Consider the following 23,245-nt stretch of genomic DNA (forward strand, 5'->3'; position numbering starts at 1 on the left):
ACTTTTGTGATCCGAACTGGTTCTATCAATTCGACACATTTGAATCGTAATCAGTCCACGATCAAAGGGAACTCCAATGTCTGGTTACCTTGCGAAGCAGTGTGAAGAGTACGCCGAGATCACGATCCGAACAAAGCACCTGCTGAGGTTTCGAACTGACCTGCAGTGAGCCAAATAGCGGGACTAGCTTTCCATTGTGATTCCAACGCTCTAGTCAGTTCAGGAATAAAAGAGAATAGATAAAATAATAGTATTGTGAAGCGTACCTTTTCTGATCCTTTCATTCATTATTTATAGTCATTTGGAATAGTTATGTGAGAGTCCGAAGTTATCCCTCTACCCTTAGTAGTTATCCCATTCTTAAATATGAGTCCTACTAGGTCACGAGAGGTGGAATTCCTCTTGAGCTCTACCTTGGGCCTTATCCCGGCGGATCAGGCGTCCTTAGTCAGTTCGGCCTCCAGAAGACTCGTGGTTGAAGGCCAAACAGACTCGTCAGCAAGGCCGAACTGACATGTGTCCGTAGAGAATTGGCCCTCCTACACAGTGGGTACTCGATATGGTACCCAAGTTTAAAAAAAAAAAATCACATTTTTCATCATTGAGAATTAAAAAAACACTTAAAAGTCTAAAAAAATTTATTTAAATTTAATTCATTATTTGTTAAAAGGGATCACATAACCATCAATGCTCACATATTCATAGTAAATAAGTTTTTAAATAACACTTATCCTCAACAACAAAAAAATAAATATATTACATAATTAACAAATTAACAGTTGTCGAGGAGATCTTGATCTAGTAACTAAGGTCGAGCCTTTAGGACTTAGAGTTTTCATGTACTGATTCTTGAATATCCGCTATGGCCAAATATTCATGTGTGACTTTCTCAAATTTTACACATGTGATGCATGTTTCCTCTATTTCTCGAAACAAAACTTGTAGCATTGTAATGCTTGTTGTATTAGATTAATCTTTAATCAGTGGAGACAGAATAAATCACCCATAATAAATACATTTATAGTCTATTTTTAATTCAACACACTTTTACTCCGAGGAAACGTGTTGGATTGGATGATAATATGAAAAGGATTGTAAGTAGGAGATTCTAAGTTAAAATTTTTTACTTACGAAAAAAAAATCTCTTGCTTATTAAAAAAAAAAACACATCCACTCTAATGTTCCAATAGATACTATTGTTTTTTTCTCGGACCACAGTAATAATAGTTGATTGGAAAAAAAAAAAAGCTAACAGCTCTTATATTGTTGAAATAGTAAATACATCATCTCAGATATAAAATTTGATGAAAGATAATTACATGTTCACCAATTAATTTTAGTTTTAATGGACAAAATTACAAGTATACCATTACATGTGAACCAAGCCGAGTACCTAGAGTTTTGGAAGTCTGCGAATCGCGATCGCGATTCGATCCGCTAGCGTATTCTAAAACCGGTTCGGGTACCCTATTTTGCGATTGACATGAGATGGACTTTTGCGATTTTTCAATTTTTTGGGTCAAAATCAACAATCCTACTAAAAAAAATTTTAGTGCAGCTTCATAAAAACTTCATGGTTTAAAAAAGGCTAAAAGTCAAGAGAGAATTAAAACATTTGAGAAAATTTTTAGAATAATGTTAATGGTACTACATTTTCTTTAATTTGCTTTTGTAAAAAAATACAAAGAATAATAATTTGAAGTGTTGCTACCGATGCTCCTAGCTTTTCAATAAACAAAATCACCACATTTTAAACAGCCAAGAATAGGGCGAATTGTTTCTTCTAGCGGTTCCTAAGTTCTAAATGATCTAACTTAACTATTAGGGACATTTGTTAGGTAATTTGAGATTCCTACTACTACACTTTAAGATCTCTCCTTTCTCATTGTCCCTTAAACATTTTTTTTTTTTTTTAAAAAAGGGAATTCGTTCTAATGCCATCACCGCCTAACAATCAATCTGCAGACCCCATCGTATAAAACTAGAAATGTCAGCGTCGTAAAGAACACATAAATAGATGGATGATGCTCATGGATCTCAGTTTTATTTCATTGAGTATCTTGATTTACAATATTTCCATATCTATTGGGTAATGTGTGCCCACCATTTCTTGTTTCTAAATTACAATTGAACCATCAATATTATGAATACGTAAAGCATGTAAGGAAAAAACTCCTAACAGCAGTTATTTTGTTTTTTTTTACAGACAAAAAAAAAAAATTAGAGGGCAAAATTAGAGAATTTTGGTGTTAAGAAGAGGGCTTTGACAGACCATCTGCGTAGTTGCATACTCGGGAAGACTCATCAAATCTTATTGGCATTAATTTTGGTCGTTGGAGAGTAAATATGGTAAAACCCTTCACAAAATGCTTCCTGCCATAAATGCTTTCAACTGTATGTGCATCATATGGAAAGTAATAATTATATATTAATTGGATTTTCCAAATCCCATGAACAAAATAGTTATTGAACATTAATGGCAGCTACTTTTTCCTAGTATAAATAAGGGTTTGGGCTATGCGATCAGATGTCAAGCATTACTAAGAGAGAAACAAAATGGAGGCCAAGAAGATGGGTGTTGCTCTGATGATGCTGTTATTTTTCACCGTGGCAATGGCGGCCTCAAACAATGGCGAAGATCCAATTACTGGGGTCTTTACCAACAACCTTTGTCGTCGCTTATGTGCCCTTTCTTGTGTGGATGAAGTTGGAATCACGAATTTTGACTGCGCCGGGAAATGTGATCAGGTTTGCGATTCAAGCCCCGCCCCTGCTGATGCACCGTCAATCGCAGATCCATCCGAGACGGAAATGATGTAGAGAATTGATCTCGATCTTTATTTCATGTATCAACTCCTCTAGTCTTATACTACTAAGAGAAAAGATAAATGGAGCAATACTATTTATAATTTATTTGATACATTCTTGATCTACTGCTTCAAAGTTGGGTCATTTGGTATCCTTCCCGATCTCCTGTCTCTGATGCTTTTATGATGCTAGATATAAAGTGGGATGTCTTGAATCTAGTTTGGAGTTGCTAGCCGCTAGAACAATGAGAATGGGACGAACCAAATTGAAATTCGGAAACCGGGTGAATGTGAAAACAGCGCTAAGTAAACGATTTGCTGATTGGTATAAGAATTCGAAGAAATCAACTTTTGGTTACACAACCAAATGGGCGTCTGACCGCAAAGCTAGTCCGAGAGTTGGATTAGAAGGTCAAATAGGAACCAACCATTTTGCATGACTTACACAAACATCCTCCCAATGTTTTGAGGCCTAATATCCTGGTACGGCTGGCCCCAAAACCCGTCAAATAAAAAGCAAGCCTTGACACCCTTTTTTTTTAGGTTTGAAATGCAAAATTTTTCACTTACACTTCTTCTCCATAGGCCTGTTAACAGTCTGGTTTTAGACTCGAACCCGTCTCAAATCCGCTATTTTTTCTCAAGTACGAATATAAATATAATTTCATTTGTCTGACCCAAACTTGAATTCATTTTTCCTAATAAAAAAGCGGATTGTATTTGAATTTCAACTCCTATGCTACCCGTTTTTCTCCATAGGCCTATCAACGACTTGGGTTTAGACCCAAACCCTAATTGAATCCGCTATTTGTTTCCCTAGTACGGTTATAGATATAATTACATTTGTCCAATCCGGAATCAGATCCAAACCTGTTTTTTCTAATTAAAAAAAGCAGGTCGAATACGGAATATTAAATTTTGGGTATGGGAATACTCAGCCCGTATCTGAACCCAACCAGATTGGGATTTGGAAGATCAAATATAAGATCCGTCGAATATACGAGTCAAATCCGAAACAAGTATAAATAAATGGGTCCAAGTCCTGAATATTCAATTCTGAACCGAACCTGACATGTTGACAATGTTGACAGGTATACTCGGCCAACCCTCCCCCCGGGCGCCTTAACCTTCTTAACCTTATATACCAAAGGCACATTAAAGACTCGAGTGAAGGAAGAATTTTGACTAACAAAGGTAGCTTAAAATATGAGAGCGGTTAGCAAAGCTGGAGAAGAGAATCACAACACAGCTTGGCTTTTTGCTTATATGCTCTGGAGGGATTTTACTTAATTCATACCTCTAAATTTAGTCAGTTTTTAGAGGCGGCATTGGTATTCTAAAATTTGAAAAGCTTTATTAGTCCTGCAATAATGACAAAGGCCGTACAAATTGTTGCTATGCAACTGAAACTGTTCCATCACCCCCCTGACAATCTGCAACAGTCACATTTCCTTTTATGATTTTGTAGGAATGCCTCCTAGCAAAGAAGATATAGAGACATAGATTTAGACCAGCCATGGCTGTTAATAGCCAGTAAAACTTATCCAAACGACTGCCATTCAAGTCCTTGCTGAGCCAACTAACCCCAGACTTCTGTGTCACGTGCGCTACAATAGTTATCAGGAAGCTGCTGATGAATTGTGATACTCCCATCGCACTCAAAAAGAATGCCAGACCTAAACTCCTCATTGAGTCTGGAACTTGTTCATAAAAGTACTCCTGCAAACCAACAAGAGAGAAGGCGTCTCCACTGGCCAAAATCATGATCTGAGGAGCCAGCCAAAATACACTCATGGGGGCTGACTCCCCTGCTTTTCCTTGGAGTACAGCTTCTGTTTCGGCCATTCTTAGCCTCCTCCTTTCTACTAATGCTGCAATTGCCATTCCTAAGACTGGAAAGACCATCCCTACGCCTATTCTCTGAAGGATTTTTATGCCACGCTCGTTGCCTCTGGCTCTTCTTAGAACCGGAACTAGGATCTTCTCGTAGGATGTAATTGTGAGTAACATGGTCAGTGCACCAAGAAATCCCACAGTAGCAGGTGGAATTTCAAATTTGCTGCCTATTTTCTGTCCATTGCGCTGCTTTGCTTAACGAATAGTGTTACAGCCGGAGAATTACAAACGCCGAATATTAAGGAAGTGAACCATATTGGAAACATATTCATTATAAGCTTGGTCTCCTCAACCATAGTAACTGTAACTAATCTCCATGGATTATGCTTCCTCTGTTGCAACTGCATGTCATTATCTTCAAATATTGCAGCTTTGTCAAGAAATCTGAGGACCAGAGTACAGCAGAACGAAATTAAGGCTTGTCATTCGGCAAGCACTGGAATGCAAATAATCACTTTTAACTTCTCCTTACCTGAGACTACTCGTGTGACATAGTAACCTTCCTTTAATGTGTTCAGATCTCGGAACTTCATATAATAAATCAGGGTTTGAAGGATGCGGTAGATTTCTCTTGATTATTGCTGCGACCAGAACCTGATACATTGGCATCAACGGGCTGCCCTCTGGCACCCGATATCGATAAAATGGCTTGCCGAGATAGAAAACTATGAAGCCTATGGCCATACCAAGAGTCAAAACTAGACTTGCGACACCCCAGCCAACATGATCTTGCACATAAACAATGACTGTCAAACTTAGCCAGACCCCAGAACAAAGTACAAAATTCCACCAGTTAAAAAATGACATTTTCTGCTTTCTTTCCTCTAAGTGATTATCATCAAACTGATCCGCTCCAAAGCTTTCTAAACTAGGCTTGAATCCTCCGGTTCCTAAGGAGAGAGAGTATAGTGCGATGAAGAAGGCCATTTCATGAACTTTTCTGGGATGGCCACAGTTGTCAATATTGCATGGCTTTATGCTGGGGATGAGTTCAGACATTGTTAGGAGGCTCAAACCCTGTAATCCAAGTCAATTAACTTTGCAGCTAAGTTGGCAATCTGGATTCCATGTATGACTATATATGGCTTTATCAAACCAAAGTTGACCCAAATGAAAAAAAAAAAAATTTACCAAGAGATAAATGATGGAAGAAAGCAGGATCATAAAGAATCGGCCAAGATATGCATCTGCCAGAAACGCTCCGAATAAAGGCATCAATGTTGTGGCTCCCGTCCAATAGTTGACATTTTTTACTGCAGTTTTGAGATCCTGATGCAGCACCTCTGTTAGGTAGATGACAAGGTTCATTGCTATTGCGAAGTATGCCAGTCTTTCACTGAACTCAATCGCTTTGCGATGCCAATGCGTGAGCAAGATTTTTTTTTGGCCAACGAGACAACCAAAATTAGTGATTTAACTAATAAAAGTAACAAGATAAAAAAGAGAGGTTACATTCAGTTGAAGAACCATTTTTGAATCATGGAATGAGTAATTTTTAATGTCGAAGCTTTACATCCTAATTCGAGTTACCAATTATTGCTACCGTACATCTTGTACCGTAGAGTTTCCAATTAGCCCAAATCACACCAACCACAGACTAGCGAAGACTATTTGATGCATATCAAGCCCCACTTTCATCTTAGGAGTAGCAAGTACATCAGTCCTTAGAATTCAAGAAAATGCATGCATGCACCTTTTATATTGTTGTCTACTTCTATTGAAATGTGAAAGGACATACTTAATATTTTAACCTGCAAAACGTCCAAAAATAAAAATTAGGGGCACGTATCAATTATATGTAAAGACTGGGGGGTCAAAGTGGGATTAGTCCAAATGGAAGAGGAAAAGTAGGAGCTTTTGGGGAGAATTTATGGTTTTAAGCCAGGAAAAATGATTTTCAAAAACGACGAAATAACTGTTGTGCGGAGAATTCTTTATCTTTTGTTGCTCAACAACCGAGAAAAAGGACCAAATTGAGGCCACGTAGAAGCAAGCAGCGACGAATTAAAACACTAAAAAAGCATACATTAGTGTCGTATATTTTATAAAAGAAGAAAAAGAAATGCCAATGAAGGCCTTACAAATGATGAAGATGGAAGCTTTCCATGCACCCGTTGAACTTCGTAATGGGACGTTTCCTTTATGATCTATGGATGAATCATGTACCCACTTGTAGTCTTGATCATCAGCTGGTTTTGTTTCACCGTTGCTCGCCTTCTGGATTTCTTGCTCCATATCCGTTTTGACTGAACTCATCACAATGGTCAAAGGCCACCAAACTTTAGAGTAGGAATTCTTGAATTAGGAATCCCGCTATTGGGCGTGGACATCTCAGCTTGTAGGAGTTTTTATATGTAGATGTGGTGCTCCATGAACTCTCTACGTTTCTACTTCACATGTTAGGGGGCTAGCTGTTTGGTTTTTTATTACTTGTCTAGGCAAAAGTTTGGAAACAGAAAAGCAAAAAATTGAATATTTCAAGTCTACAACATCATAGTGGTTAGTAAATTAATGTGTTCAATTAGCTGCATATATTGCCATTTTTACGCAAAGTGATCAGCACTTGTATTAAACGAGCACCAACCTTACGTATGGAATCAGCTTTGGCACGTATTGAATTGTTATCCTGAAAGCCATATATTCCTCTAAAGTATCACAAGATAAAATCCTACCAGGATTGTCTTGAAGAAGAAGATACAAATACGACACCGCACAAAGGTATGCTACGGAAAAGCGCACACAACGACGCAGCTCAACTTTGGATCTGATACTCCTTCAAAAGTCCAATGTCACTTACAGGCGTAGATGATAATTCCTGTTTATAATAACCAAAAGTTTTAGAGGAACAGATTCTTCAAAGTTTCAAACATGAGGGATTTCATAATCTATTGAACGAAACAGTTTTAGAACCACTTGATTACCTAATGTGTTATCTGCAACTCACCAGTAGATTTAAACTTTTCAAGATGATACCTTTGGTCTACAAATAATTTGAGATTGAATATTTGTTACAGGCTAACGACGGTACGCAGGAAGCATTGAGCAATTAATTCTATGCTGGGTTCTGAATGGAAACAACAGATTGACGATATAATATACCAAAAGGTTTTCTAATACGGACGGGCCTCCATTGCCAAAAGATGAAAGGTCATGCATGCGCCATATGACTATTCAATCTCGGGAATTCAAAATATATACATAACAACGTAAATATATAAAGTGTCGTATTAAAGAGATTGAGTCTTGGAGGCCTGACTGATCACTTGCGTAATCTAAAACACTGGTGCAAATTTCGCAAGTTCTGCTCTGCTGACTATTCCACAAATAAATTCCTGTTTATATGCTTGTGGGGATGTCTCCGCGCATAAAACACATAGAAACATAGATTAAGGCCACTTACGATGGTCATCAACTAATCTAATTTATTCGACCGACTGCTGTTCAACTCTTCGCCGATCCAACTTGTCCCAAACATCTCGCTGATTAGCACTACCAGAGATGCGAGGAAGCAACTAATATGGCGTCCAACTTCAATCACACTCAGATAAAATGCCATCCCTAAACTTTGCATTGAATCAGGCATCTGCTCATACAAGTACTCTTGGAAACCCACGAGAGAAAATGTCTCTGCAATTCCCAGGATTATAGTCTGAGGAGCTAGCCCGAGCACACTCAGAGTCATTGATGGAGATAGCGCTGATTCAACCATTCTTAACCTCTTCTTTCTACTAATGCAGCAATTGCAAATGCCAGGACTGAAAATGCCAGACCTATACCTATCCTTTGAAGGATATTCAGGCCACGATTGTTGCCTGTAGCTCGTCTTAGACATGGGATGAGGTTATTCTCAAGAAACATATTCGCAAGAAACGGTGCTATTTGGATGCAAAAGTCCAGTTGCATGTATTTGGTGAAATTTATACATATCCAAAGAAGGCAGAACTGGCTTTAACATGTTCTGTAATTTCCACGAGGTGTTACTAACAAATTTATGTGAAAAGAACTGGAGTAACGATACGAGATTCCCAGATTCTATTGACCAAAAAAAAAGAAAAGACTGAATGTAATGCGACAAAAGCGAAGGGCCGGAAAAACCCACGGTGTCAACTTTTGTCTCATCTACTCTTCAGAAGATACAAAATGAAACAAGCGACATAACCAACTACAAAATGCAATCTGGCGCCAGTCTCTATTTCCAACAACCAAAGCCATCTTGAAACCACAACTGTAGTGTATGCCGCCAAATAAATGTGATTTCATTGCTTGAATATTCAGCAAGGTCAAAAAACACTACTTGACCAACCTCAATACATCACCCACAAGATGTAAGGAGCCTGTTACCAAGACCTAATGAAGAAACAAAGGGAAAATTAATATGATGGGTGGCGAATGCAAAGCATAGCGTTAATTTCATAATACAAGTCTTAAGATCAATTATATAGACTAAATTGCTCATAAATGTGTCTGCGCGCATGCACTCGTGTGAAGACATATGGCAGAATATGGAGCACTAGCCACACAGAAGATCAGTCATGGCTGTCCGAGTTTGTAATATCTACAACTAGAAAGAATATCTTGTCCAACTAATGACTGGCTCAATGGTACTTCAAGCTGGGACCTTTTACGCCAAGACTTCAGCCTTCATCCTCATTTGTCAGTTTGATATCTATAGTAGACTATTAAAACCCATCCCACTTTAGAATTGCCCGTGTTTCTAGATATTCTAAAGCTTAGTTGTGCTAGAAGTACTAAAAGAGTCCAATTTTAGATGTTGTTTATGTGATTCTGGAAGCCCTAATAGATGTATCATTATGAGCACCTGATGCAGTTCATAAATTGCAATTAAATGGGGCTTCCATCTGCCATCTTCATGACTGGAAATTGTTAACTTTGTCAGATTTATTTAGAGAGAGAGAGAGAGAGCAGGCTCAACTGGATTGACTGTAATCATGAAAAAAAAAGAAGCAATATTTAATCCCTGACCCACCAAGGATGGAAGCTTGCTCACAGCTTAAAGCTGAATAGAAATTATTCATGATTAGTTTTTCATTTGTTTTCTGTGTGATAGCAACAAATTTCCTAGCCATGTAACGCCATGTAATGGCACTCCAAAATGGTTGCACACGGTACAAAATATTCTGTAACCAATATTGAATCTTATTTTCAAAAATCCCCATCACAAAAAGTTTTCTGTTGCAAAAATGGAATCTCAAAATCGTACCTAGCAATCTATGGGATAAGTATTCAGTCTACACTAACAGAGAATATAATCCTATCATACAAACTAATACAAGATCATGTTAGGTCTTGATTTTGTTGTTGTTTAGTATATTTTAAGTCATGCTTAGTTGCTATGGATGCCAGTAAATTTAGAAATTACTTTCTAGATGGGGCAAATGTGCTAAGCATGTCCTTTATTAGGGGTGTTTTGTTCTTTTGATATTTTAGGGCAACAATGTGTTCGGAGACATATATGTATTCATCTGATATACTGCACCCAGCAGTTTTTCACATCAGTCACTATCTAACAGGTTTCCTGCTAGCTTTCTTCACCACAAACATATTATGGTCTCCCCAGATGCCATCATTCAGCAATATCAGCATGTGCTAGGCAGAGGGTCACATTACCTGAAATCGTACAGACTTTTTCCTTCTAATACATTCCCTCAGCCAATTAACTGCCAATGGAATTGAGGGAAACACAGAGCTGTGCTCACAAATTAGAGAATTGTCGCCATCTATTCCTTCTTCCAAACTCAAGTCCACATTCTTCATCTCTCTGCCTGTAAGAAATCATGCATCAGGTTAAAGTACGATGGAAAGTAATATTCCATGCAAGTGAATCCATGAAAAACAAGTGACATCAATACATCATTCACAAGAGGGAGAAATAGAAGCAGTATGCTCAAATACAATCTGTCTCCTGCACCATCACATAGAAATCTCTGCAACAGGTTCAGGTAAACTAATCCTGATATTTATGTTCTTCAAGAAAGAAAGTCTAGGATTAACCAATTTGGTAACCACTCCCTGGATTAACCAATTTGGTAACCACTCCCTGTTAGAAACTCTTCAGATGCAAAACATAGGGAGTCACGTAGTACATCTATAACACGTCAGACCAATACCTTTTAAATCACACATGAGGTTTTCCCATATTCTTTGAAGAGACAACTGCCATGAAAGGTCAACTTGAGTATCAGCTGGTGGTACAGAACTGGTGCCCACGTTGTAATACACTGATGTGTTTGGTACAAAAAGTGCCTTCTGAAAGTAAACTCCTGAGATGCAATAAGCAGTAAAGAGTCATAGATAACCAAAACTCCTGAAATATGATTGTATGGGTCATAAATATACCAAAACAACTCTTTTAGAGCAATGAATTCATTTTTGCCATGAATCAGCTATCTTAGAACTATAAAACTGCTCAAGCGCACTCATTTCCAGCAGTTCTGAAATCCACGCATAACAACTAAGAGCTAAATACTCCAATGCAAATTGGCAAACATCATCCAATTTCATATGTTCACTATGCTGAAGTACTTACCCTGATTAGCACACGCATTCATCAGGCGAGAAAGCAGTAATTGAGGATCCCTGACGGACATACAATTGAACAATAAAATCTGCATAGATTTACAACAACTCCAACTCAGTAGCATAAATCAGATATTATTTATCAGCCAAGTGTCAAAATAATTCCATGTGTGATTTAATGAAAGATATCAAATCCCATCAAAATAAAGCTATTAAAAGGCACCTATGAGCAAAATAAAATATAAAATGCAGATATCTGGAAAGAACTGAGACAGTCATCCAGATGAGAGATTATTTACAGGAAGGATTAAGCAAGCCACTAGGATATTATTTGTAGCATCAATTTGTCTTCAAAGATTCTCTCCAGGCAAAATACAGCTCCACAGGATGAGTATTAGGTACTGTAACAATCCAGAATACTTACCAGGTTGCATGTTATGCTATCAATTTCGCATTTTCAAAATCTACATAAATAAACTTTTTTAGAACTTTTATTACATCCGGGAGAAAGAACCATTGTTATTTGGATCATCCATATCTAGTTTAAACAAGCACTAAAGGGATTCTGAAAGAAATAACATTGGTTATTACAAGGGGAAGTGGTCGAAGGAAGAAGTGAGAAGAAGAATGAGACCAGCAAGAAATGATCTCATCCTAAGACAACGAACAAAGACTGTTAACCACTGGCTATGCAAAATTCCCAAGAAAATCAACAAAGTTGAAGATATTTGAGGTATCCCTGAATTCCCCTTCCTCCCAAAACTCCCTTCAGATAATGCAGCAAAAAGCAAACCCAAACATAGAAAAATATTTATCTCTATAAAAGAGAACTCCATAATATACAAATACTAGAAGTTTTGGTCTGAAGACAGAACTTTAACATAATTCAACAATTGCTCTGAAACTCCAGTAAATAATTCCATCTTGGCCCCCAAAACATTTCTAATCACCGTATAAGTCCATAGCCTAGCAATCTATACAACTTCTGCAGGTCACAAGAAGATAGAGTCTGCAGATCTTTAACAACTTTAAATGAATTCTTTTGAAACTACAGTAAAACTTTCCATCGTTGCCTTCATAACATTTCTAATCACTAGATTGCAACAGCAGCAGAACTCTGAGAATTAAATCTAATTAAATGGACTATAAGGTCTTCACACTTGTTGAGATTATCTAACACTCACCTGCATTGAATTCTTTCTGGAAATTATATGAAAGTCACTCTGGGCTGGTTGATGTGATTCATCATGTAAGGGCTTTTGCTGTCCATGACCTTGCCTGATTGCAAGAGAGAACCATTTTGCACATACATCCATGCTTTCAGGACTGTGTGCGCCATCAAAATAAAACACAAGATCCCCTGGGCTTTCACTCTCAACTAATCGATCAGGGACAATTTGAGCGCGCCCTTGCAATGCCGCTGTCGTCAGCCCTTTAATAAATTGTTCGGGCAAATTAGTCTATCTCCAGGAAAAGAAAAAAATTGATATCAGTCCAGACAAACACAACCCCACTATGCGTAAGCTAAAGTTTCCATTTGCTTAAGCATACAGTATCTTTTAGGTAATTGATTCCAACATTGCCAGTCCTATGGAGCCACGTAGAGCATAATGCAATTGCAAGACCAGCATTTACAAATTGATGCTCTCCCTCAAGCCCAAGAGAAAGGCCACTTAGCAAGTCGGGATCCAATGGAGATACTACTTGAAGAGGTACCTGTCAACAGAATGATTTTGTAAAATCCAAAAATATAGTCCAAACTGCTTTCAGCTTGTTTATCATAAAAACAGCAAAATGCACCTAACACAACTCACTTGCACGCAATACCTCCAGTACTAACTATTCACGGGTAAGGCTTGAACAACATAAGAAACTGTGCAATCATAAGCTTAAGGATATACAAAGAAAAAGCTTTTGTATCAACAACTGAGGAATAGCACTTTAACTTTTAGATACACTTTTTCCTGCAGCCTCAGAACCAGACAGCTACCGAAATTCAAGATAATGCTTTCCCTTCATGTTATGCTATAATACACTTTCTACAAGGCAACAATGTATAATTTCTTTATACCTACCAACACCTACTACATTTAAGTCACTCCTGCTTCTTTAGGCCAAGTACAACCACAAGTGATCAATCTAGCAAAGCCACCACCCTCTTCAAATCAAAAAAGGTATGCATTATAACTAGTTAAAGTAACTCATAAAAGAATTTTCAACTCACATCCAACTCAGAAGCCCTATCTTCAAGTACACACATGGCTTCATCAGGCTGTGGGACTGTGAAAGCTGGCACTCCACGCTGTGTGAGGGAAAGAGATAGATTCATCATGGGTGTAGGCAAAGTGGAGGAGCACAATAAAAGAAACAAGAACTAAACTTTGTATAGAAAAACAAGCGAACAACTATAAATGCCACCTTGAAGATCCCAGCCTTCTCGCCAGCAATTTGTCCAAGAGTATTTCCTGCAATACAGAAAAGGGAACAATGAGGCTTATGTATTGTGCTGCCTTAAACTCTCCCTAATAGAGGAAAACTGAATTGCTTGAATTAGATGTTAAAACTTTTAATATAAAAATTTTCTAAAAGTAGAGTTTCCAACAAGCATGCTTTCAAACATAAACCCTTTCACGCAGGTCAAGAATTGCTCAAAATACAAACTAACCAAAATAGTCTTCACATGTTCAAAAATGATTGTGAATGTGCCAAAAGCAAATGCAAAGCAAGAGAAATGCTCATGCTGGAAAACCATACTCCAAAGTAAAACATTAGGCATCTTCCAGTGATTTAACAAAATGCATGTGTTCAACTATTACTCCCCACTGGTGGACATATATTTTTAGGATGTGCTCAATAATTGATTTCATATTTCTAAGCAATTTAGCCACATTCAAGTGGATGTCCTGATGAAGTTATCAGGCCCTTGCAGTTGGAAACATTTTTTGATACATCTCTAAACTAGATAGTCTTAGTGACCAAGCATTGATATGGCGTGGAGAGACACAGGAACAAGAACGTTTCAAGACCAATCAAGGCACATATCTGCAGGAAACAACCATAAGTTGATCATATACATCAACTTAAAACACCTAGACTACAGAAAAGTTGCATTTCTGATGTTCTGGATGCTGGGATCTGCACGAGAGAAACAGTAAATAAGTACTTCAACCTCCCCCCCCCCCCAAAAATAAAAAACAAAGGCCTACTTCTCTTTCTGGTTGGTTTTTCTTTTTTGTTGTATACTGCTCAAAACAACACTCTGGAAAATGGGGTTTCGAAAAAAACACAACAAATATCAGACAGAAAGGAAAATGGGATTTAATGAAGCATATTGATGTTTTAAATGAATGTTAAAGTACATATTAACAATAACATGTGCTCCAAAAAAAACAGACACGTGATAACTAACTCTGAGCAAGTTTAAGGAGTAAAACTTCACGAATCGAGCAATTATGCAGTTCCAGAATCTAAAAATCACGAAAACTTATGCAAATTACTATCTCCTAAGAACATTGTAAAAATATTGGAAACAAATGAGCTCAGAAATATCAGACTAGGACCAAAGAACAGAGATATGGACAAAAATACGAATAGGATTGAGATTGCAAAAGGCAAGCTAACACCTTTGTAAAATTGAAGCAAAATTCCTAAAACTCTGTTTCTTGAAACTAATTCTTTCTTTGCATCCTTATGCCAAATCATATTATGTAAGTTCACAAGTTGGAATCAGCACTCCACAACAGTTAAATGTACACAATAAACCCAGAAGAATCTCTAGGATTAACAACAGCCAACTGAGAGAAAGTTAGGCCATGATTTTAATTTCTCTCATTCATGGCATGCGTTTGATTTCCTCAATCAATCTCAAACCTTGTATGAGAAAGCTGAATTCCATTCCTGCTACTTATAATTTATTTATGTGGTTGTACCCAAGCCAAGCTGAACCATAAACAACAGGTTTCTCAGCATGAATTCTTGCCAGGGCAATGAAGAGATCCCAAAACACTAAAAGTAATATACACTACAAGTAATATATATTTCTGAGGCAGCAAGTAATAGCATGCTGCATGACAGAAGTAAGTCCCATTAGAGATCATTTAAGATGGAAAAACAACATTGGACAGTTACCCAGAGATCATGTAGAAAAAACTAACCAAGAATTTCCATGTGATCATATCCAAGGGAAGCTATACCACAAACAACGGGTGTTTCAACCTGTAATATAGTAGCACTTAACTATGTCAGAAACAAAGAACCTGAGTAGTTCAACCTACACTTATGACAGCTAAAATTCAGGCATATCACTAAATAGTCAGCTATCACCATGGACATTAAGCCATGCTGAGACATCAAATGCATACCACATTTGTTGCATCAAACTTCCCACCTAAACCAACCTCCAAGATAGCAACATCTACCTGCATCAGTATATGATGATCATATTTCTACGAAGAACTAATAATACTAATTTATTTCAAAAAGTAATTAATCTACGGCACTGAGTGTTATCACCAACTCATGTTCTTTCAAATCAAAATTCCATAACAAAAACTTAATCAAACTAACCTGCTCTGCTGCAAATATCTTGAATGCAAGTAAGGCAAGGAACCGGAAATAGGTAGGCATTGGAACCTCCTCACTTGTATTTTCCTGTTTATATACCAGAGGAAGTTAAGGATTGTAAGAAATGAAGCATGTCTGGCAGTCCAATCACATAAGAATTTCTGTGAAGTCCTTCAATTAGAAGAGCATCCAGTCAGTATGGCTGGATGATTCTTACCGTCTAACCATCATAAGAACGATTATAATTTCCCATTCAGCTCAATTAAAAATTAGATCAAGCAGTAGCAGGTATACAACAATTTTAATCATTTTTTCCACAACTACAATGAGTTACAGTTTATTGCAATTAAAATCCAACTCAAATGTCCAACTTACTTCTTCCAAACAGGTAACAAAAGAACAGGAAAACAGAACAAAATATAAGAAGCCTTCACTACACAAAAAAAACACAAAGATTCAGGGGGACCCTTCTCATGCCTTCTGCAACTCATCGATCTTCTTGGGGTTAGGGGAAGGATTGGAGATGCTTTTCCAAGACCAAAACAAAGATCCTAGGTGATCCACTTGGCAGAAATGGGAGATTACTGGTAAGCCATATGCACACATGCTCATGCGTGCACACAGAGTGCATGTGTGCATGCATCTGAACATATATGTATGTTCTTTTATATATATATATATATATATATATATATATATATATATGCAATTCTTAAAAAGAGTCCTTATTCAAATTAGGAAAAATTCTGGTGATTATTTGTGTATCTAGTACTAACATCCCAAGCATAAGCCTGTAGATTGGTAGAAAATGACTGACTTTGATTGCATAGACATTCATATTGTTCCTTTTCTATTTTGCAAAAATATCTTCTTCTTTTTTTTTTGCATAAATAGTTTGCTTAGGCATGCATTTGATGTGAATTTAACTCCAAACCGTTGAGTATATCAACCAAACATAATTAGAATAAGCACTTCCATTCGTATAATTACACCTAAGGAGCTACAGAACTTGATAACATCATACTTGCAACAGGCTTCAGTGAAAAGACAACTGAATGAAAGAAATGGCCAACTGGCAAGAAGATATGCTTACATGCCTTCAATCTATCCCAACACCACCAGAAATAAGCCAAGAACCTCTCTTCACATATGTCCACACTGTTTAGAAAGCATGAGAGAGGGTTAATGTATTAAGCATATTTTGCAAGAAAGGCCTCAAGAGAATTATCAGACAGTGCTCCAGTGTTGCCTAAGGTTGTACATTTCTTGGAGGTTTTAGCATGAGTCTGCATGACACAATCATTTATTTATGGATTCAGCATCGATCTGAATCGCATGCAGGACTGATGAATGAAGCAGCAGCAGTGCCCAATTAGTTTTCAGTTAAGATAAGAAATGCTAGGAAAAGGTTTTTTTTTCAATTGGCAATCATGATAGTACAGGAACACATCTAACTTTTTCCCCTTGGACTCGAACTTTGCATAAGATGAGCACAGACCCATCCAGGCGAAAGAAAGAAATGATGGAAGAAGTTTTTCAAATTGGCAATCATTTTAAATAGAACGACCTCTAACTTCTTTTACATTGACATGTGCTTTGCATATGATACTTGTTCAAAAGATGAGTGCTGACCCATCCAGACGAAATCTTTCTCGAACATCAATGAGATGGGGTGATGTGAAAAGGCCTGTATGGAAGCCACAGTTGCGCAGTATAGCCTCAGCGAAAGTGCAAGTGGATCCCTACAGAAAGTCAAGACAAAAGACAGAAAATTACTGCCACGACCCAAAAGCAAAAAGTCTGTCTTGGCACATTTATCCAATACAATAATACATAAGGATAGTGTGGTTTAATCCAGTAAAAAAGAGATAAGGTTACACGTTTGATCGCACAGGGCATCTATTCCAGGTACAGAAGCAACGAAGGATGCTAGCTGCCACCCCAGAAGGTCAGAGGCAGGCTAGCCCAAGGATACATATGCCAAGGAAAAAGACCAGATTCTTAGATGGCAGTTTAGATGTTCTAAAAAACACCGAACCTGTGAAACAAAATGCAGGAACCACAACAAATTGATTTCCTGATTTGAAAATTTTTGATGGGGAAAGCAGACCGGATGCCTATTTTGTCCAGTCAGTTGGATCACGCAAAATGAATGGTCAGCAAGAAGGCCAAAATTTTAACTGTATAATGCGAGTACATAGACGTTATAGAAACACAGGCGTACATACTAGAGCACACATTTCGCATAGCTTTAAGAAATATTCAGCTAACCTTTCCTTTGGTTCCCGCTACATGTATAATCTTCATCTGCTTTACTGGCTCCTCTAATTCCAAAACCTAAAACACCCGGATATATGAATACAGGGTCAAATAAGTGCACATCAATTGTTTTAACCATACACCAAAACCAAAAAGTACGAGTAAAATTATAATTAAAGAACCTTAAGATATTCAAAGAGTAAATCAAACCGGTCTCCCTTGTTGCTCTTACAGGCACGACTGCGCTTAGTAATTAAAGAAGATAATGCCGCCATCGCCTCATCGTATGGAGATACATCTGGTTTCCCCGATCCATTATCACCTTTTTCAACATAAAAAAATCAACAATCACTTCAACTATAATCCATTCCGCTTATGCGTAATTCTGAATTGATAGTCATATACTACGAGACTAATAAATCAAGCTAATTTGATTCGAGATATGAACACTGAAAAAAAAACATTATAGAAGACATTTCCTAATTGTAAAGTAACTTCAGGCTAAAGTAAGTGTCGCGGAATGCATTGAAGTGAGGTAATAAAGTACCTTGTGACATTTTGGCCGCGGGAAGAAGAACGAAACCTGTCAATTTAGAATATAAATCAACCAACCACGTATAGGAGCTACAGATGATATACGAACTGAACGCATAGGCAGAAAAAAATCATGCGACCATACCGATTGGGGTGCGGCGGCGACGGAGGATAACTGGAGCTTTGGTGCCCGAAGCAACGGTAGAAAGAGAGCGAGAAGAGCAAGGTAGGAGGATGACGGATTGGCTAGGAACTTGAGAGGCTGCTAATGAGAAAGAGTTTTGATTGTATTTTCCGGCAAATTGCATCCTCGCCACTCAACTTCTACATAATGTTGTCTTCGTCCTAAAAGTAAAACCTCGAATTACTTCCGTGACTATCTACTGTATAGTTGGAGATGTTTTTAGCGCCAAATGTAACTCCAGATTGACAACCCCCAAAAAAAAAAGGATAGGAAAGGGTAGAGTGCTAATATCTCAGGATTAACCGGTTGACGTACTGAAACTTCGGTACCAACAATTATTTTCTTGTTGTTCTTGGAACAAATCGTCGAATCCTAGTGTCTCTTATTTTTGCTTTTTCTTATTACTTCAATGAGGATTTTGGGATATCATGGACAGAATTGTTTTGAGTAAAGTTCAATTTATACATGTAGATTAGGGAGATTTTTTATTATTATTACTATTAGGGATCATCTACCATGTGGCGTACCACATTTGTGGTATCTCGTGATTTTTTTCTTTTTTTTTTATCACGTTCTTATTTTTATAATATATAGTTTACCACGATGTAAAATATCACATAGTAGAATTTTTCTCACTATTATCTAAATTTGCTCGAATGCTTGCTTTTTGTTCGGTGGAAGGGCAAAGTAGGCATATTCGCATTCAAAAAAAATTCTAAATTCAGTGGAATTGAAAACAAAATATACAAAATGAGTTTATATTCGAGCTTATATTGTCAGACAAGATATTAAATAGTACAAGTAAATGGGTGACTTTACTTTCTCAAACTATTTAGTGACAGTTATAAAGTTCCAAGCTTGGATTTAGGACTAGGGTTTCATTACACCCCTATTTAGTTTCTTAGAATTATTTTCACTATACTCAATTGAAAGATGAAAGATGAAAGTTTATCTTCAGAAAATGGTGTAGAATGGAAAAATATTGTTGTTAATTAACTCGTTGATATAATAATTCAAAGCTAATGGAGTATAATATTAGTTATATTCAAGCCCACATGTGTTTTAAAAAATTATAAGTTCAGTGGAAATAGAAATAAAATATGCAATGAGTTTATGATCGAGCGTAATATGTTAGAACAAGATATTTAATCATGTAAGTTAATGGGTGACTATACTTTCTCGAATTCTCTATAGTTATAAAGTTCAAAATATGCTTCTGGGACTTGTGGTTTCGTTACATCAATATTCTTTTTTTTTTGTCAAAAAAAAAGGCTATTCAGTTTCTAATCGAATTATTTTCGCTGCCCTCAATTGAAGGACTTGTGCAGCTAAACTTACCAGGCAAATCAGCAGAAGGGACATGGTCCTTCATGTCAGTTGACATATATGAGATCTATGCAACACAGAATAAAAGACTAAACTCACTCTCTCTCTGTTTTTTTTTTCAATAGAAAATGATGAATTCACTAACCTTCAACAAATTCAACCATTAATAATGGATAACAAATTTTGGAACAAAAGACTAAATGATGGGATTCAAAAAATTTAGCAAATAGATTGGTAGATTCTTGTTACAACTTTCAACGCGTCATAATAAGGGAATCATTCCTAATACCATCCATCGATAATATACATGGTGAAATTATTTTCTCTGATTCTTAGGTCTAGCCATATTTTTTAATTTTTTTCACTTATTTATATCTATATAAATTTGAAAATGTTCTTAGTATGATTAAATCAGAATGCTTCCAACTCTTCGTTCTTTTTTATTTTTATTTTTATTTTATTCAGTTACTCTATTGAAGGTATGAACATGCATGAATGTATCATTTCCATCATATACGCCAATAGCTTACGGATTATAGTGTAGCAACCTTCGCCTAGCCCTAGTCACCAACAAGGCACAATGTAAATATAAAGTATAATGCAAAACTCTAAAATAATTTATTAATTAATATTAATCTTTTTATTTATTAATGGTATGTAAACACAAATTAGTTTATCAAATTTAAAATTTGCATATATTAACATCCATCTAACTATAACATAATACACATCGTCAATATATAAAAGATTAATCTTATTAATTACATGTCATTCTAAAAAGTTTAGGCTTTGTTTGAAAAGCAGTTACGTTTCCGTAAACATATTTTCCAATCACTCTTTTACCTCACATATATCAAATCGCTACATTGTTTTTTTTTTACAAAAAATCCAGAAAAATGCAATCCAAACAAAGTTAGTTACCATTTACCGGTACATGGCAAGTTTCAAATCCACCAAAAGTATTTTATCATTCAAAATGGACTCTTATTTTTTTTTTAATAACAAACGGACTCAAAGATGACAACGAAATTCAAATTTTTTTTTTCATTGAAAAGAAAATTCAAGTGGGTTCGCAAGGTAAAAGTTTAATTTTGTAGCAACTTGGGAAATGGTGCAGAACTGCACAGGGCAACTTGGGAAAGTGTTTGGATAGCAAATTTTTTAAAATAATATTTTACTTACATTGTAAACATATTTTTTAATTTATTATTTTATATTTTTAATTTTATACATATCTTATGATAAAAAATATTATAATAATTATTTCAAATAATACTACTAATTTACTTTTTACTCTATCCAAACAATAATTATTACAATGCGGAACATTTGTGGCGTGCGAGGAACGAGGATTTGGCCCAAGTGTTTAGCCAAACAAAATTATGAGTGTAAGACCAGAACTTTATTTATTTATTTTTTTAAATTTCGTCTCTTGTGGAAGTGGAAATTGAAATGTATAGCCGGTATAATATTCCTCTGCGGTCTCCATCACCAAGTAAATGGCCCAACCACCCAGAGCTCCGGTGATGTGATGGTCTGCTACACTTCTGATACGACTATATGATCTCATCAGCTTAAAAAACTAGTACTACTATTAAGTACTGACAAACTTCCGCGCTCTCAACCGAGCTACCTTCCTTCTCCAATCGCCCATCAAGAACAAAAATGGCCGTTTCTTCCTCCTCCGTCCTCTTCCTCTGTCTCCTCAGCCTTGCCCAACCCCTCCACAGCCTTTCCGCCTCGCCATACCTCTTCCCCAGTACCCTTTTCGACAACTACGAAAAGATGCTCACCACTTTCAGAATTTACATGTACACCCCGCAGAAGCCCTTCACCTTTACAACACCGCCGCTGTCTCTCTTCCACACCTCTCTCCTCAACAGTCCATTTCTCACTCAAAACGCAGACGAAGCTCACCTCTTCTACATTCCCTTTCCTCCAGACCTCTCCACGCGCTCGCGTGCGCGTCTTGTTAGACACCTCAGAATCATTTATCCTTACTGGAACCGTACTCTGGGTGCTGACCACTTTTTCATGGCGCCTAGCGGCGTTGACTCTTCGTCGGACCGAAACGCCGTCGAACTGAAGAAAAATTCTGTTCAGATTTCCATTTTTCCGACCGCCTCCGGTAACTTTATACCTCACAAGGACATTACTCTGCCGCCTGTCAATCCGTCGCCGCTCGCTCTAGTCCAGGGGCCAGGTAACGACACGGCGTCACACCTTGGCTTTATGGTCTGGGATGGGAAACTGCTAGAGTATAATTATTTGGTCAACGAGATGAAGAGAGATCCTGAGTTTAGGATTGAATCCGAGCCATCGGATCACGTTGACTCGGTCAAAGACAGTAAGTTTTGCTTGTTTTTGTATGGAGGGGAGATGACGTGGATGGTGGAGGCAATGGCATTGGGTTGTGTGCCTGTGGTGCTTGTGGACCGGCCGGTTCAGGATTTCCCGTTGACGGACGTTTTGAGATGGTCTGATATGGGTTTGTTGGTGAGGACACGTGGAGGTCTTAAGAGGCTGAAGGCAGTCTTGAATGGCGTGGGCGGAGACAGGTACCAGCAAATGAGGGAATTGGGTGTGGCGGCGAGTCGGCATCTAGTGTGGAACTTGGAACCGCAGCCGTACGATGCGTTTCATATGGTGATGTATCAGCTGTGGCTTAGACGGCATACTATCAGATACGCCCGGAGGGAATGGGTTTAGCGTTTCTAGTTTATACTTTTACTTAACTAATAATCACTTTGGATTTCATCGATATTAGAAATTAATTTCCGACTGGGGAAAAGTTTATCTGTTTGGAGTTTTGTATGCTCTGTTGCTTGTATAAAATCTTCCATTCAGTATTGCATTGACCAATTATTCCAGAGAGAACAATTAACGCTCCAGAGAGAACAATTAACGCTGGACGCAATAATTCAAGTTTGTTTTACTAATTATATATATATATATATATGGGAGCGATTCCAGACATAATCAACTCACTTCAAAAGATATGACTCAGGTATATATTTTTCTCAAGAACCAAATATAACTTTTGAAATCAGGTGGGCTTGCTAGCGAAAAATTATAGAACATGTGCTAGAAATGAAACAACTGAAGGCCTAATTCTAAGAAAGAAAAAATAAAGTTAAGG

General features: G+C 37.2%; 3 protein-coding genes and 1 pseudogene across 4 annotated transcripts; 1 reads left to right on the forward strand and 3 right to left on the reverse strand.

Annotated features, from left to right (window-relative positions):
* Window positions 1-4,202: 4,202 nt before the first annotated feature.
* On the reverse strand, window positions 4,203-6,938 carry LOC113755518 (annotated as a pseudogene).
* Window positions 6,939-8,115: 1,177 nt separating this feature from the next.
* On the reverse strand, window positions 8,116-8,535 carry LOC113755534 (protein NRT1/ PTR FAMILY 5.7-like). Its single transcript, XM_027299515.1, has one exon. The coding sequence runs from the start codon at window positions 8,533-8,535 to the stop codon at window positions 8,116-8,118; it is 420 nt and encodes a 139-aa protein (XP_027155316.1).
* A 46-nt stretch (window positions 8,536-8,581) lies between these two features.
* On the reverse strand, window positions 8,582-18,847 carry LOC113761272 (folylpolyglutamate synthase). Of its 2 annotated transcripts, XM_027304177.1 has the most exons (17): window positions 18,742-18,847; window positions 18,610-18,645; window positions 18,245-18,384; window positions 18,075-18,140; window positions 17,436-17,545; window positions 16,901-16,961; window positions 15,807-15,890; window positions 15,602-15,658; window positions 15,395-15,455; window positions 13,659-13,705; window positions 13,465-13,542; window positions 12,792-12,956; window positions 12,425-12,700; window positions 11,251-11,329; window positions 10,832-10,984; window positions 10,332-10,486; window positions 8,582-9,050 (listed from the first exon to the last, which is right to left on the reverse strand). In XM_027304177.1, the coding sequence occupies exons 2-17, from the start codon at window positions 18,617-18,619 to the stop codon at window positions 8,994-8,996; spliced, it is 1,599 nt and encodes a 532-aa protein (XP_027159978.1). In that variant the 5' UTR covers window positions 18,620-18,645; window positions 18,742-18,847; the 3' UTR covers window positions 8,582-8,993. The 2 variants fall into 2 exon arrangements, with proteins under 2 accessions (XP_027159978.1, XP_027159979.1); XM_027304178.1 differs by lacking the exons at window positions 17,436-17,545; window positions 18,075-18,140; window positions 18,245-18,384; window positions 18,610-18,645; window positions 18,742-18,847 and having other exon boundaries at window positions 16,897-16,960.
* Window positions 18,848-21,668: 2,821 nt separating this feature from the next.
* LOC113760810 (probable glycosyltransferase At5g03795) lies at window positions 21,669-22,960 on the forward strand. Its single transcript, XM_027303541.1, has one exon. It carries the CDS (start codon window positions 21,772-21,774, stop codon window positions 22,813-22,815), a length of 1,044 nt encoding a protein of 347 aa, XP_027159342.1. The 5' UTR covers window positions 21,669-21,771; the 3' UTR covers window positions 22,816-22,960.
* Window positions 22,961-23,245: the final 285 nt, after the last annotated feature.

Source organism: Coffea eugenioides, chromosome 2 (assembly GCF_003713205.1).
Source record: "Coffea eugenioides isolate CCC68of chromosome 2, Ceug_1.0, whole genome shotgun sequence".
Taxonomy (NCBI): Eukaryota; Viridiplantae; Streptophyta; class Magnoliopsida; order Gentianales; family Rubiaceae; genus Coffea; species Coffea eugenioides.

What these genes read in the sequence shown, in the direction of transcription:
- LOC113755534 (XM_027299515.1), bottom strand. Translation starts at nt 8,535, where the DNA reads ATGTCTAAGACGAGCTACAGGCAACAATCGTGGCCTGAATATCCTTCA.
- LOC113761272 (XM_027304177.1), bottom strand. An exon ending in AGAAGGCTGGGATCTTCAAG is followed by an intron (nt 13,543 to 13,658) that starts GTGGCATTTATA and finishes TCCCTCACACAG; the next exon opens with CGTGGAGTGCCAGCTTTCAC. An exon ending in CCTCATGTGTGATTTAAAAG is followed by an intron (nt 10,487 to 10,831) that starts GTATTGGTCTGA and finishes GATTTCTTACAG; the next exon opens with GCAGAGAGATGAAGAATGTG.
- LOC113760810 (XM_027303541.1), top strand. Translation starts at nt 21,772, where the DNA reads ATGGCCGTTTCTTCCTCCTCCGTCCTCTTCCTCTGTCTCCTCAGCCTT.